The 15313-nt window shown below is 41.9% G+C and overlaps 1 protein-coding gene across 3 annotated transcripts in view; it reads left to right on the forward strand.

The window, feature by feature from the left end:
* The window catches only part of DAB1 (DAB adaptor protein 1), a 1098018-nt gene that overhangs the window by 816513 nt on the left and 266192 nt on the right, over positions 1 to 15313 (forward strand). For all 3 annotated transcript variants that reach the window (XM_057310634.1, XM_048220365.2, XM_057310635.1), the window contains one exon: positions 11620 to 11822. In XM_057310634.1, the coding sequence (XP_057166617.1) occupies positions 11756 to 11822 (67 nt within the window). In that variant the 5' untranslated portion in view covers positions 11620 to 11755. The remainder of the gene's footprint in view (positions 1 to 11619; positions 11823 to 15313) is intronic.

The raw sequence follows: 15313 nt of genomic DNA on the forward strand, positions 1-15313 counted from the left end.
GCATCCAGCCCTGATGCAAACTTTGAACAAGGTGTCTCCAGGGTCTCATCAGTTCAAAACCTCAAATGTCATTGAGACCTCATCTGTTGAAAAGCCCAAATTCTTAGGATCTAAGTCACCTAAGTCATCTTCTGATGATTAGGTCATGGGCATATGGGCATCTTTGCACTGGGGGAGAGGGGGGAACATTTTCCCACCTACCAGCAGCACGTCTCATGACATGGTAACCATTTATGTGGCTTATGTCATGTGATACCCTCCCTGTATCAGCTATGTATTCTCAAGAGTCCTCTCATTTTGCAGTGAATGACTTCAAACTCGGGGGTTCAGTGCTGGACCCAAACTCAGGGACTAGGGAGTGGGGTCACGCTTGGCCCTGAAGATGCTTGTGCTTCCCAGATTTTGCTGCCCATTCAAACCACTTGGGGAGCTTTCAAGATCCCAGTGGGCCCCCCTCACACCAGTTAAATAAGTATCGCAGGATGGCAGACAAGCGTCAGTAGTCTTTCCCGCTCCTCACACGATGCCACTGTGGGGCACAGTTTGGGGGCCTCTGCTCTGTCCTGCCTCTGTCCTCAGTAGAAGCTGCTGTGCCAAGGGGAAGGGAGCACACAGTCAGGGACGCCTTCCCCGCGGAGGGGAGTTTGAACTGCCATTCCAAGCAGTGTAGAGGGTGTAACAGTAAGGAGGAAATTGCGTGGAGAGGAAACAGCTTTCTGTGTTGGTGATTTGCTCCGTATTTGCCAAGTGTGATTGAATTTTTATGTGTCTGTGAGAAGGTTCAAATAAATACATTCACAAATCAGGAAACAAACAAAAAAGAGCTCCTTTGTCAGTGCATCCGTCCCTATTTACGGCGTCAGGAAAACAGAGCCCCACGCTTATCACTGTTGTGTGTGCTTTCTGTGAGGGAGATAATTGTGGAAATTGGGTTGCTTCCAGTCAAGTACAGATCCTTTTGTGGAGAAAATTTGAGCCATCCGTGTATCCCATTTTACGGTAATTGAGATTGAACTGGCAAATCATTAGTGAAGCGCAAAGGATGATGATGGGCCCCCTCCTTTTTTTTCTCAAAAGGAAGGTGGTAAAAATGAGGTGTTGGAGAGAGAAGAATTAAAATAGGATGTCAGGGAAGGGAGAAAGCACGCCGCCCCTCTCTTGGCTCTCTGGGCGGGGAGAAGGTGGCACCCGTTGGCGGCCAGCGGGAAGGGCCGCCCCGGGAGGAGCCCACCCACGGCCCCTGTGAGCCGGACAGCCGCTGATGTGCACACTTCCGGAGGAGCCCCGCCCGGGACCACCCCACTGCCCGGGCAGCGCGGGGCCATGCGCACCCTCGCCGGCTCGCCCCTTACAGACGTGGGCCGCCATGCTCTCCTCCCGTCGTCAGCTCGGACGGTAATGAAATGCCGCTGCCGGAGAGGAGCGTAAGTAATGGCAGTATACAGCTCAGGTGAATCGGCTCGGAAGCTGCCAGAGGCGGCCTTTGTTTATTTAGAACCCCCTGCTCTGGGAGGGCCTCGTTAAATACTTGTCTTTTCCTCCCGCAAGACCCCAGGGAATCGCAGCCGGTCCCAGTTCCTCAGACACGGTTCCGCAGTGGAGGGACCGGGATGACGGAGGACGGCTTCCAGTTTGCGAAGAGCAAGGCCACAGTGTGGCCGCCTCCCTGTTGGGCTGATGGGGCTAAAGTGAGCAGTAGTGTCCTGGCTCAAATGCCCCATGGAAAGGTGCCCCGTTGGGGGGCGTGTTGGGGAAGAGGAATGAGGGCCACCCGAGGCCAGTGCCTGCCCCTGGGAGGGCGTAGCCGCCGCCGGGCCTTGGTGTGCGTCTCTCTCCGTTCCACCAGCACGGAGCACAGGGGCCGCTCTGCGCAGAGTAGGTGCTTAGGAAATGTGCGTTGAATTGATTGGATTTCTAGAAACTGTGATTTAATGGCTGCATGCTGAAGGAATTGGGGATATTTGCTTTTTTTTTTTCTTTCCCCCTGAAGATTCATTTATCTGGAACATATTTGGAAAGGAAATTTGAAGAGCATAAGCTTTTAAACTTAGCAGCTCCATTGACGGAGGCCCCCCGGCTTGCTTCCCTGCCCTCAGTATCATTCGTTGAGCTCTAGTCCCTGCGTGATTCCTGGGCTAGCATCATCTTGAAAGGACCTGAACGGTATCAGTGGCTCCCACTAAACTACTGTAATGGCCCCCCGTCACCTGCCCAGTCATCACCTCCCATCAATGAATAATTTTTGAAACCTGCACCCTGTACCAGAATATGGGTTCTTATGTATAAATTTACATACATGTGCTGTTAATCTGCATATTTAAGTAATAAATGATTTCCTTTTTTTTTTTAAAGATAAAAATAGTTTTAAATAGTTATTGCAGAGTTTGAGTTTTTCACTCTAGTGGACTTTCTTGAGCTCTCCCTGGGCTGCACGTTCCCTGATTTGAAGACTGTGGGGCCCACTGGATCCCCATTTTACAGATGAAGAAATTGGGGCTGAGAAAGGTTAAGTACCTCACATGCCTAACGATACATAGACAATCAGTGGTAGCAGGTGTGATTCCAGCCCAGCCTCTGGGACCGGTTACTGCATTAGGTTCTTCCCCTTCTCATACATATTTGTAGAAACAGAGGTGAGAATTTTAGAGGTTGGGTGAACGTGGGGCCCCAAGTAATGAAAACATTAATGGGATTATTTTAGGTTTATACGGTTGTTTTTTCTGATACTGTGTTAAGAGTTTATGTAATGAATTTTCATGGTGCAATAAATGCTTAATGAAACTATGTGATCCATTAGTTAAATGAAATGTTCCTAAGTATACTTTGTTGCTGTCACATAAATTCCTTTAATATGGCTGAAACCTGGTTCTGACTTTTGTTAGCTTTGAGTTTGATTAAAGAAACACATTTTGTTCCTCCTATCATCCCCATGTTGAAGGTTGACCAATACCTGAATAATAAAGGTGCTTGCCCTCTGGAACATAGCATTTTATGTTCCCAAAAGTGCTTTCACATAACTTTCATGTATTCCCATTCACTTAATTCCATGAGCCATACCCAGCATCATCCCATTTTACAGATGAGTAAACTGATAAACCATTTATATATATAGTTTTTTAATTCTAGAAAATTCTTAGAAAAGCCAAACCACCAGATAGCTGTAGAGGAAGATCCCAATTATTTATTTTTCACTTCAGTTAAAAAACAGAAAGCATGCTTTATTCATAGAGAACTTAAAATGACTTGGGTCACATTGGTTTGATCCTATTTAAAAGCGATACTACTAAATTATGCTTTAGTATTATGCTTATAGCATAAATTAAGAGCTGTTGAAAAGTCCCTGTTCAGTTTCTTTGTAGAGACAGTGCTGATGCTGATGTCCATGATGCCACACAGTGTTGCTTTTATGAAAGCTCCTTTTCATTCTCCATTTCTGTTTCAAAAGGGGGAAAAGGCTTTATTAGAGCATAAACCTTGTGAAACTTAGAACTGATCACATTTCCTTCTTTGCTTTGGCCTCTAGGAATCTCATAGACAGCTTTATAGCCTCTCTTCTTCAACTTCACAGATTTTTCTGGTGCTCTATCCTAGTTTCTACCCTCACCTTCATTTCCAATTATTTGTTTCCCTTTACTCCACTTTCCCTCATTTATTTATTTCATTCTGTTACAGAGAATGGCTTTCTAGAACACTTTCTGCAAGCTGAAGTTCTTTTTATTTTTTATATTTTCATAATGAGAGGTAAACATAACCCAACAAGCCACAATGAAGTCTTCAGGCCAAGAGAGGTCTCTGACCTCTGATTTTTCTCCCCTTAACACACCATATGGCAAAACAACCTTGAGTGGGTCTATGGTGACATGGTTAATCTATGAACTTTGTGACCTTCAGAGTTTTAAAGCCAGTGTATTATTTTTCTTGAAGGCTTTGGTCAAAACAGGTGGTGGCTCTGTGTTTGCTGTGGGGATGGTGGTCTTTTATCAGAAGTGAGGGATGCAGTCTCTCTAACTAGCCTTTTGCTGACGCTCCTGTAACATTTGTTCTTCTCACACCTCCAGCGGCTTTTAGTAAATGTTGCCTTTGGGTTCCAGCAAAACCTCACTCTTTCCTATTTTATTGTCCCTGAAGAGAACCAATGTGCAGAATGAGCAAATTTTAGGCATTTTCCAAGTGGGCTAGATCAGATCAGGTAGCCCCTGACATATTTTTTTAAAAAAGGGAAAGATTTGACAGGCTAAGTCTGTAGCACCACAGAGGGAGAAGGAGAGGGTTCAGGGAAGACTAGTGCTGTCCAAGTAATGAGACGAGCTTGCAGTGACCTGTGGGGCAGTTAGATGCAAAGTCTTGGTGGCCAAATTCCTGGCACGGAGGCAGAGTATGAAGAGGATGTCCAGAGCTCAGGAAGAAAAAGGCCTGCTCAAAACAACCTTGGTCCAGAGGCTTCTGCCAAGTCAGGCAGTCTGGGCAGATACGAGGTGAAGTTGGAATCTGTAATAAGAACTGACAGCCATAAACTAATTTTAACCTCAGCTAGCCTTGGGAATTAGAAAGCATGCCATCTAGGGAGCTGCAATGGGTCTGAACTTAAAAGTGAGGCCGTAACTGGCTTTGTTATATACCTTTGTGTGCCAGGGTCTGAGCTGGGCTTCTTAGAAACTTTTTTTTTTAATTTAGAAATAATCTCAAAATTACAGGAAAAGGTTTAAAAATTATACCTTTAAAACCTATAAAAACTGCCATACCCTTTACTTAGATTCACTTTTTGCTAATATTTTATCCCATTGGCTTTATTATTTGTGTATTCTCTATGGATATGGATATACACACACATACACACATGTGCACATACATATATACAAGTATATAATTTTTTTTTTTGAATCATTTGACAGTGAAGTGCATATATCTTAGCCCTTCATTCCTAAGAATCGGGATTTTCTCTTCCATAACCGTAGGAAAATTACCAAATTGAATAAATTTAACATTGATACACTAATATTTTCACCTAATATGCCATTTATATTCAAATTTGTCCATTGGTCCAATAATTTCTTTTGTAGTATTTTTTTTCTCTCTGCTACAGGATCTTCTACAGGTATTGTATTTAGTTGTTATATCTATTTATTTTCTTTAAAAATATTTCCCCAGCTCCTCTTTGTCTTTTATTACTGTATTTTTAAAGGATACAGACTCCCCCACCCCTGCCCCCCCACCAATTTTTAAATGCATGATGTGATTAGATTCCGGGCCAGACTACTACATGGTAGTGATATATTCAGTTGAGGTATCCCATCATCTCCCTCTGCCCCTGCTTGTGAATGCTCTTTTGGATAACCTAATAGAGGTGTTCAATTTCCCATTGTGTAATCACACATTTTCCCCCTTGCAACTATAAGTAATAGGTGGGAAGACCCTTGAAGACCTGCAGATATCTTCTCATCAAAAATTTCCCTGGATTTAGCATTTATGGATGGTTCCTGCCTAACTAAGCTTTATTCTGATGGCTTCAAAATGTTGATTTTATGTCCCACACCCCCTCCGTATATCCCAGATAGTACCTGTTTACTCTGAGCAAGACAACCTTCCCTCCTTCCTCCTTTCATCTGTTATCCGTGTGGATTCATGGACTGTTGGGTTTTTCCCCCCCAGTGGTTTATTATTTATTACCATCCTTAAATGACATTGGTGTTTAAATTATTCCAGATTGGGCCAGTGACTGCACCTCTGAGATGGCTTCTGCATCCTTGTGACATGCCCCCATCATTTGTATTTGTCTCGAGCACTTCCTTACTACTGGAATAATGAGGTATTTCAGGCTTATCTTGCACGTGCCCTACACCGGCTCTGAAATCAGCCAGTTCTCCAAGAACCCCTGGTTCCTTTTACTGAGGAGTGGTAGTAAAAAACCAAAATCCAGTTATTAGGCATCAGGTTGTTCCTTGGGTATCTTTGCTCCTAGACCCACTCAATGGACAGAGCTAGGAGATGTGTGCATATAAACGCACGTATGTGTACATACATATACACACGCATGCGTATTTCATAAATCATGAGTTCGCTGGAAATGTCCCATTTCCAGTCTCTTCCCACCGTATTCTTTCCTGGCTTCCTCCTTTCCATAATTTAATGTCTCCTCTTTCATAGTGAGAACTGGGCTCCCAGGAACATCAAAGCATTTACCTCTTCATTCAGTCCTGTAAGACATCTTAAATAGTTTTGTAATTCGCCCAAAAACACTAGCAAAAAGAAAAAAAAATCCACTGAAAGAAGTTTGGGGTTTGTTTGCAGCTCCCCCTGCTACAACCCTGCCCAAGACTGAGTGTAAACAGTCAAATTCTGTGTTCATAAATTATTTGGATTAGTTCTTTCTCTCTCACCCCCTTCAGAGACTGTGTTTGTGATGTTCGTTTGAGATACAATTGGATTAACTTGTCTCAGTCCACTTCTAGTCTGAGCCTTCCCCCTACTTCCCACCCCTGTTAATTTTTTTTAGGTGTGCAGAACCATGTGCTTCCAAATGGGGGGAAATAATGCAGAAAGCTGTACTCAGAAGTATTGCCCTCTGCCACATCCTTCCACCCGGTCACCTGGTCATTCCACTACCCAGATGTCCCTGTGGAGAAAAACGATGTCCTGGTGCCCTGCCGTGTCTGTCCTGTGTTTCTCTTTATGTGAAGACAAGCAGATTTATGACTCTTTCCTTCAGTTCCAAATCTTACATCCTTGGGGGTGGTCTTTCCATTTTACTGATGAGGAAACAGGCTCTTCATCTGGAATGTTGCAGACTCTCAGTCTTGTTAATAACCTGTTTTGGGTGCTTTGCAGCTTGGACGACGCTGATTAAAATGCCCGAGTCCCAGAACACGCAGGTAGTGGTATGCAGCTTTTAATCCCAGCATCGCTGCCACACGAACCCAGAGTCTGGCTTCTGGGAAGATTGCCTCTTCGTTTGTGTTTTAAATCCGGGTTTTCCTTTTGGACTGCTGGGATTTGCAGTGTTCTTAGCATATCACAAAGGCTTAAATCTGGATGTGGGACCTGGCTTAGAGGTTTTCTTGTTTTCATTTTTGTTTAGTTTAGGTGAAATGCACACCAAATAAAATTAACCATTTTTAACATGTACGATCCAGGGGTTATTTATTACATTTATGATGTTGTGCAACCACTGCCTCTGTCTAGTTCCAAAACCTTGTTAGCACCCCCAAAGGAGACCCTGTACCCATGAAGCAGCCACTCCCCCTCCCTTGCTTCCCTCAGGACCTGGCAACCACTGATCTTCTTTCCATCTCTCTATGGTTGTATCTATTTTGGATCATTCATATAAATGGAATCCTACGGTGTGTGACCGCTTGTGTTTCACTTCCTTCCTTTGGCCTACTGTTGTCAAGGTTCACCCACGTTGTGGAGTGTGGCAGTGCTTCATTCCTTTTTATGGCCGGATAATATTCCATTGCATGGATAGACCACATTTTGCTTCTCTGTTTGCCAGCTGATGGACATCTGGAAGGCTTCTCAGGGAAGGTGGGGAGAAGAGTAGTTTGTACCCTACCCGATGCTACTTAATAGCCATGTGACCATGCCCCAGCTACCAAAACCAGCTTCTGCTTTTCTCTATTTGCTCAATGAAAACTAATAATAAGACCTAACTTTTCAAGTGGTCGAAAGATCGAATAAAAAAAGTTCGTAGTACGGTACCTGGTAAATAGTGGGCCCTCCTGATGCTAGCTGTTTTCCAGTAGAGTCATATGAGAGGGGTGTGTGGGGGGAGAGAAAGCACAAATTTGTGTTACAGTGGGGTTTTTTAGTATGTGTTTGTTCTGTTATGGATGCTCAAACCTTTATGCTGCTGCTTTTTTTTTTTTTTTTTTTTTTTTTTTTTTATTAAGGCCTATGTATTTTCTCTGCTTTGTGGTTTGGTGTTTTTGTGCCCCCCCCCAACTCCCCTCCAACCCCCCCACTGAACACAGGATTTTACATTTAGAAGCAGTTCACTAGACAGAATGTCTGTAGTGGAATGTTACATAATTCACATTTAGATTTGAAGAGCTCATTATAAAAAACCTGACACACTTCAGGAATATTAAATTACCGCAGATTGTGTGGAGCAAAGAAACATTATTGAAGCATTTCAAAATTCTAGGCGAGCCTGAATTTAACTGATAGGGTTTCGCAGCTTTTACTGGGGGAAAATGATTTGAGTTGTCACATGGTTTCTGGCCCTTGGGGGACTTTAATCTCCTTAATTACAAAGAAACGAATTTCCTAAATAATTTGGAGTTACTCCACAGCATTTTCCCAACCTCTGGCTTTTGGAAAATGAAAGGGGATGCCAGGACCCGGGCTATGGTATGTTCTCTCCTTACTGCAGCTTCGTTATTTAAGTTTTTTATTTGAAATGATGTTGGTTTCCTTTCATTATTGATATCGGGGTGTACTGCAGAAATCCACAAGTAATGCTTTGTAACAGTTGAACACAGTCACATTTTGTCGAACAAGTGGTGCCGGAGATACCCACGGAATAGGGAGAGGTGCTGTATTGTGCTTTATAAAATTGAAGGGGAAAAAATGACCCTGTTCCCAACCAGTTTTATATATGAACTTTTAAGAAGGCTTGAAATTGTGTAAAATCTATATATTTCAGCTCATTTTACTATTTATGTGTTAGGTACCTACTGTGTGCAAAACCAGCATGATGGAAATATCTTAGATTCTATCTCTCCCTGCAGTGTCTTTACAAGGGAGACCTAACCTGCCTCAGTTTCCTCTTCTGTAAAGGGAGGATCACAGTATGGACTTGTAGTCACACACACCGCCATCTGACCTTGAGCTGTTAACACAGGAAATTATTAACACCTCATCTTTATTAAGTGCTTTCCAGGAGGTGTGCCAGGTACTCTTCCAAGCACGTGATGTGTGTAGTCACACTTCATTTCCACAGCAGCTCCATGTTATCCCCATTATACAGATGGAGAAACTGAGGCAAGGAGGAGCTGAGTAACTTTCTCAATATCTCATTGCTTATAAGGGGCTGAAGCTATGCAGCTGGCCAAAAAGCAGATCATACTATAAGTAGGGAGAGATTCCATTTAATAGAGAGATTGGAAAACCTTTCTGCCTATAATACAGTTCTTTGAACTCAACCTTGAGGGGTCAATAGAATGTCAAGGCAGACTCAAGAAGAAAGATTGAAGAGAAAGGTAGCAGCCCAAGTTAAAATTGGAAAGAGAAGGAGGTACATCACCTCCCTACTAGACTTAGTTTTCCTTTTATTAGTTGGGCTGTTCATTGCAAGCCTCCTTGCCTTTGCACAGCTGATCCTTCTGCCGGAAACAAACAAACATTCATTGATTATACATGTATTTATTGAGTGCCCTTTGGTCCTTTCTCTGATTTTCCACTTGACATAAGAATCATTCTTCAAGACCCCACAGTATAGGGCTCCTCCTCTGAGAATTTTGACTCTTCTAAGCAAAGGTGAGTGCTTGCTCCTTTGTGCCCCAGTATACGTGGTGTTTGTGTGTGTTAGTTCTGTGTGAGTATTGCAGTCCCTTACATGACCGACATCTCCGTTAGACTGAGCATCTTTGAGGACAGGAATAAAGAATCCGCACTCTTAGCCAGGATGGTTGCACAGTAGGTGTCCGCTGACGTGAATGAGCCAGCATTTGCACCTGGCCCATCGTAAGTTCTTAGTAGATACTTGTTGCAATGAAATGATCAGTATTGTTAATAAAATTAATTTGGTCCATGTATGGCCAAGCTTTGTGGCTCTGTCGTCTCCCATGGAATGTTGTCTTCTGTCAGGGGAGAGGTTAGGAAAAGGGTGAGGGCCAGTGGTGTGGCGCAGATAGATGGCACAAGGGGGGCAGGGAAGGTTCTCGTTTTCTGTGTTTGATTTCATGGGCCCCATTCTAGGAAGGCAGTATAAAGCATTTTCCTTAGTTGTAGCTTTAGTTCCTATCATTGAGACATCTTTCATTCAGGGCCAGCGTCCTTTAAAAAAAAAAAAAAATCACTTGTTAACAAATAAATAAACCAAGTATCTTTGACTAAGGTGGGAATTTCCCTACTATTGGGCCTTCCTGTAATTTTACTAATTTTATTGTTTTTTTTATCTAAGTATAATTAACACACAGTGTTAAATTAGTTTCAGGCGTACAATATAGTGAGTCAGCTCTTCTCAGTGCTCATCACAATAAGTATACTCTTAATTCCCTTTACCGATTTCACCCATGCTCCCCACCACCTCCCCACTGGTAACCCCCAGTTTATTTTCTGTATATACAAGTGTGTTTGTTTCTTTTCTTCTTTGTTTTGTCTCTTAAATTCCACATATGAGTGAAATCATATGGTATTTGTCTTTCTCTGACTTATTTCACTCAGCATTATACCCTCTTGCCATTTCTAACAACATGGATGAATCTAGAGGGTATAAAGCCTTCCTGTAATTTTATGTGGCTTTTATATTAAACCTTCTAGTTAAGCGTTCTTTAGTTGTCATCATTAAGAGGTTGGATTTACTGTTCTTTTTGAGCAGAAACTGGCATTCAGGGTCCGTGTTTTTGGATTCGACCATTCTGGGTCTGTGGAATGAGCTCAGAACTGGCTGCACAGTTTGAAGATCTGTTTCCAGTAGCTTTATCCTCATTTTCTTTAAAAATGGGATAACTAGTGAAATGTTTATTTTCCACTGAACTCTCTGATATAACTATCCGATAGATGGTCACTGGGAAAGACAGTTGACTCGACACAGGAAATATATTCATTCAATTTAACTGAAATCAAATGAGATAATATATGTGAAGCAGTGACTGAGGGCAAAGTATATAGTAAGTGCACAGTAAATACTAGGTGTAATTGAAGTGGTTGTGTTATCATTATTATCATTATCATCTCTTCCCAGCACAGAGTCTGGGCTTAATAGTACCTAGTAGGGTGCAACGCGTATTTATTAAAGAAAGAAAGAATGGAATGTGTGGCGGCCGGCTTCTTTTCTTTTTCTCCCCACATTAAATGCTTGTCTGCTCTTATAGCTGAGGGAAAAGCTGACATAAAAATTGGCTTGCTGGAAGTTTCTCAGCCCCATTTGTCACCTTACCCTTGGAGCCCAATTGTATGTCAACTCCATGTCCCCTCTGATGCCTGGCAGCGAGGGACAGACCACAGGTCACTTCCCTATGATCTGTTTTAGCCGCCAGGGCTCTGCTCAAGCTTGGCTGATGGATGGGTGCCCTGTTGTTGAGAATGTCTCCACGGGGCTGCTCAGGAAATACTCCTTTGCTGTATTTTCTGGGTGGCATCTACTGCTTGAAAGCAAGACACGTGGAAAACAAGGAGTTGGGTTTTGTCCTTCTTGGAAATCCAGGGTTTTAAAAAGATCTGTTTTGAGTTCTGTACCTAGGTTGAGAGACCATGTTTCAGGTAGACCTCTCATCCCCTTTGCTACAAACCCTGTCAGTGGCTTGATGACATCAAGTGAACCATTTGTACACGGAGACCAAGATTTGCCTGGTTTTGTACGTTTGGCAGTTTATTTTGCCACCCCCCCACCCCCCAACTAATTTCTGTTTAACCTCAAAAGGGTGATGATTCTGAATGTTCTCTTGGCTTGATTTGCAGCGCTCGGAAGGAGTGAATGAGATGTGCAGCTCGGAGCGTTGTTTCTGAAGGGAGGAGTCATTCTCTTGGAGAGGAGTCCTCCATGAGCCTGGCCGAGGCCCGGGATCTGTGTGAAGTGGACTAAGGATTTAGTAGGATGTCAACTGAGACAGAACTTCAAGTAGCTGTGAAAACCAGCGCCAAGAAAGACTCCAGAAAGAAAGGTAGGGCTGATTTGTTCCTTTCTTAACCAGCTATTTATCTGTGCAGTGTTTCATCTCTGCAATGATGTATAGTACTGTCTTTGTGATGGCATATGTTTTTAATGGGCGCCAGCGTTACTTGCTGTTTTCTGTACTCGTAGTATAATATTTTAATGGTTCTCCATTATGCCTTGGGTAAAATCCAAAATTATTTTCCTAAGGTATAAAACCCTTCCTGGTATGCCTTCTACCCATCCCTCCAGCAAAGCAACATCTCTGCCTAGTCGTCCCCCCGCCCCCCAATCCAACCCTGTTTACCCTCCAGGCATTCTGTCTCTTGTAGTTCACTTTTGCAGGTATCCAAAGTTCTCAAATTCCAGCAGCGCCAGAATCACCTGGAAGGCTTGTTAAAACACAGGTTGCTGGGTCTCATCTGCAGAATTTTCGGGTTCAGTAGGTCTGGGGGAGGGCCCAAGCCTGCATTTCGAACAAGTTCCCCGACGGTACTGGTGCTATTGCTCCGGAGTCCACACTTGGAGAACCACCGGACAATTAATCTAGCCCGAAATCCTTTGTCACTGTCCACTTTTTCCTAGACTGGCTCCCATTTAGTCTTCAGGTTTAGTCCTTTCCTGACTCCCTGCACTGGATTAGTTGTTTTGTTTGTTTTGCTGCAGTAGCGCGTTGTGAGACTCTCACTTTGTTAAAAATTGCCTACATTTTTGTTTTTCGGCTGTACTGTGCGTTCCTGCAGAGCTGGACCTCTCGTTGACCCTTTACTCCAACACTTAGAACGTGCTTGACCCAGAGGAGGCACGGAGATGTCTGTTAATGAGGACTGGCATGCATAGTATGATAATAAAATAATTCTCTCACTCTCCGTGTTTTCTGGAGAATTTGGTCCCATGGCTTTATGACCATGCCTTTCAGGATGTTTGTCTTCCAGTTGCAATTAGGTGTAAGCACCTTCGTGCTGTGTGTTGTCTTTCTCTCCCGCATCTTCTGAGCTGCGTGGCAGAGGATTAATAGACTTCTCTTTCAGGTCTTGAAATCTGTCAATATGGGCTTGCAAACCGGGATGCACTTAGTTGCTTTGTATAGGCAGTGATTTGTTTGAGACACTGCTGTGCCTGCCCAGTCATGTTTCGTGATGGCATTTGTCTGACACTCTGTAGGAAAAAGGGACATAAATGTAATACATATGCAGCTCCCAGACAGCCAGAACCTCAGGAAGGACAATAAATTTTGCTCTGGATGTTTATTTGAAACACAAATATTTTGGAAGTAGTCTATTTTATTTCCTAAAACTTAATGTAAGCCTTGTATTTTATGCATCATGGTCTAAGAATAATAGAAGGAAAGCAAGTCAGTGAGAGAGCAGGTCTTGGGAGAACTGCTACACGGGGAAAAAAAGATTGCAGAGCACGACGTGTACCAGAATTCAAATGCTTTTTCAGTGAAAACTGACAAGTTATATTTCTGCTTCAAATTTAACCTTTCCACTAAACTTGTGCTCTTGAATGCTTAATGCATTAAAAATTGTATCTTACTGAATATCTTTTCATTCTTAATTTTAACATGCAAAACCAGGAGCATTCTAAAGTGAGGATTCAGGTTTTCAGAGCTTTGGCTTAGTTGAAGATTTGGAATGGGAAAATGAAAGTGACCTTTTTAGAACCTCCTCATCTTCGTGTCTTACAAGACTCTAAAACCAGCACGATACATATGCAAGAGTGGCCAGTACCATGCAATCTGGGCAGGTAGACCTGGATTCAAATTCTAGCGATGCTACTTCCTAACTGTGTGACCTTGGAATGTTACTTAACCTCTCTAAGCGTCTGTTTTCTCTCCTATAAGTAAGGATATAATATTAAACTTCAGAGGCTTACTATGAAGAATAATTGAGATAAGGCAGATTAAATACTTAGTATATTACTTGGAGCTTATTAAAAGATCAACAAAGAGCCATTTTAAAAAATATTTTATTCATTTATTTGACAAAGAGAAAGAGAGAGAGAACACAAGCACGGGGAGAGGCAGAGGAAGAAACAGGGTTCCCACTGAGCAGAGAGCCCAACGTGGGGCTCGATCCCAGGATCTTGGGATCATGACCTAAGCCGAAGGCTGATGCTTAACTGACTGAGCCACCCAAGCATCCCAACAAAGAGTCTTTATGTGTGTTCTTCCTCTTCCTTTTCACTTTTTCCTTCCCTTTTCTCCTTATCCTTCTCTCCTTACTTCTCATCTCCTTTCTTCCCTGTCATCTTTCTCCATTTCCCTCCTCTCTCTTCTTTTCTCTGTTTTTCTTCTCCCATTTCTGTTCTCTTCTCCTCCTCTTCCTCTTCTTCATTTTCATCGCCTTCATCATCAGCATTATACCGTTTTCTCTTATCCCGTTCTAGAACCAAGGGGATCTTAAAAAGTATATAGCTGAGTTGTCCCAAAGTAAGATTTTATAATAGTTCTTAGTTATATAACAGTGATAAACAATATGCATTCTTGATAGACTTCTCTGGCTAAAAGCACCATGAAAGCACATACATACATTAAAAAAGGGAGAGAATGTGCTTGTGACAGGATTAATTTATTTCTTGCTCTTCAGTTTTCCCTGTGGAACAATAAGTATTCCTTTAAGCAAATGTTGCTGACTCAGCCAAATTAAGTAGAACTTTAAAAGGAAATGTTAACACTTTATTTATTGATCTTGAATCTTGGATATAATAGCATTACTAAACTTTGTTACTAATTCTTCCAATTCCTCTTTGATTTTCTATGGAGACAACATATAACCTCATAAGTAGGTTTCTGTCTTCCTCTCTAATCCTTAAGTAATTCTTTTTCTTGTCTTATTGCATTGGCTGGGTCTGTCAGTACAATATTTTGTAATAAGAGGTGTCCTTAACTTGATCTTCAGTTAATGGAAATGCTTCTAAGTTTTCTGTAAGTGTGATATTTAAATTTTTACTGGAGATTTTTTTTATTTTTATTCTTCACTTATCATGGTCTAGAAAGTGATTTTTAAAATCCTGAATTTGCACATTGAATTTTATCATACATGTGTTCTGTATTTATTTCAATGATTATACATATTTTTCCTCTCAATTTATATTGTGGTGGATTTTACTGATAGATTTTTCTAATCTTCATTTCTGAGGTAAATACTACTTGTTCAAGATGTATTATTTTCTATATACGGATTTGATTTTTTGGTATTTACTTAGGATTTTGATATCCATCAGCACAATTGGCATATAGCTTTCTTTTCTTGAACAATCTTTGTGGCTAGTATTAAAGTTTATAATTTTGTGCAGTGATTTTTGGTGCTAAGGAAATACTGAATGATATTTAAGCCCCTTTCTGGAAAAATGTATGTTTTTCTTTTTTCAGTAATTTTATTTGACTTTTTAGAAGGTATATATTCTTATTACTGTAATTAAAAGAGACAAAGAAAGCATGCCTAATCCCATTAATCAAAAATAACTGCTGTTAACATTCTTAGTTAATTCCTACTG

Source organism: Ursus arctos, unplaced genomic scaffold (genome assembly GCF_023065955.2).
Source record: "Ursus arctos isolate Adak ecotype North America unplaced genomic scaffold, UrsArc2.0 scaffold_12, whole genome shotgun sequence".
Taxonomy (NCBI): Eukaryota; Metazoa; Chordata; class Mammalia; order Carnivora; family Ursidae; genus Ursus; species Ursus arctos.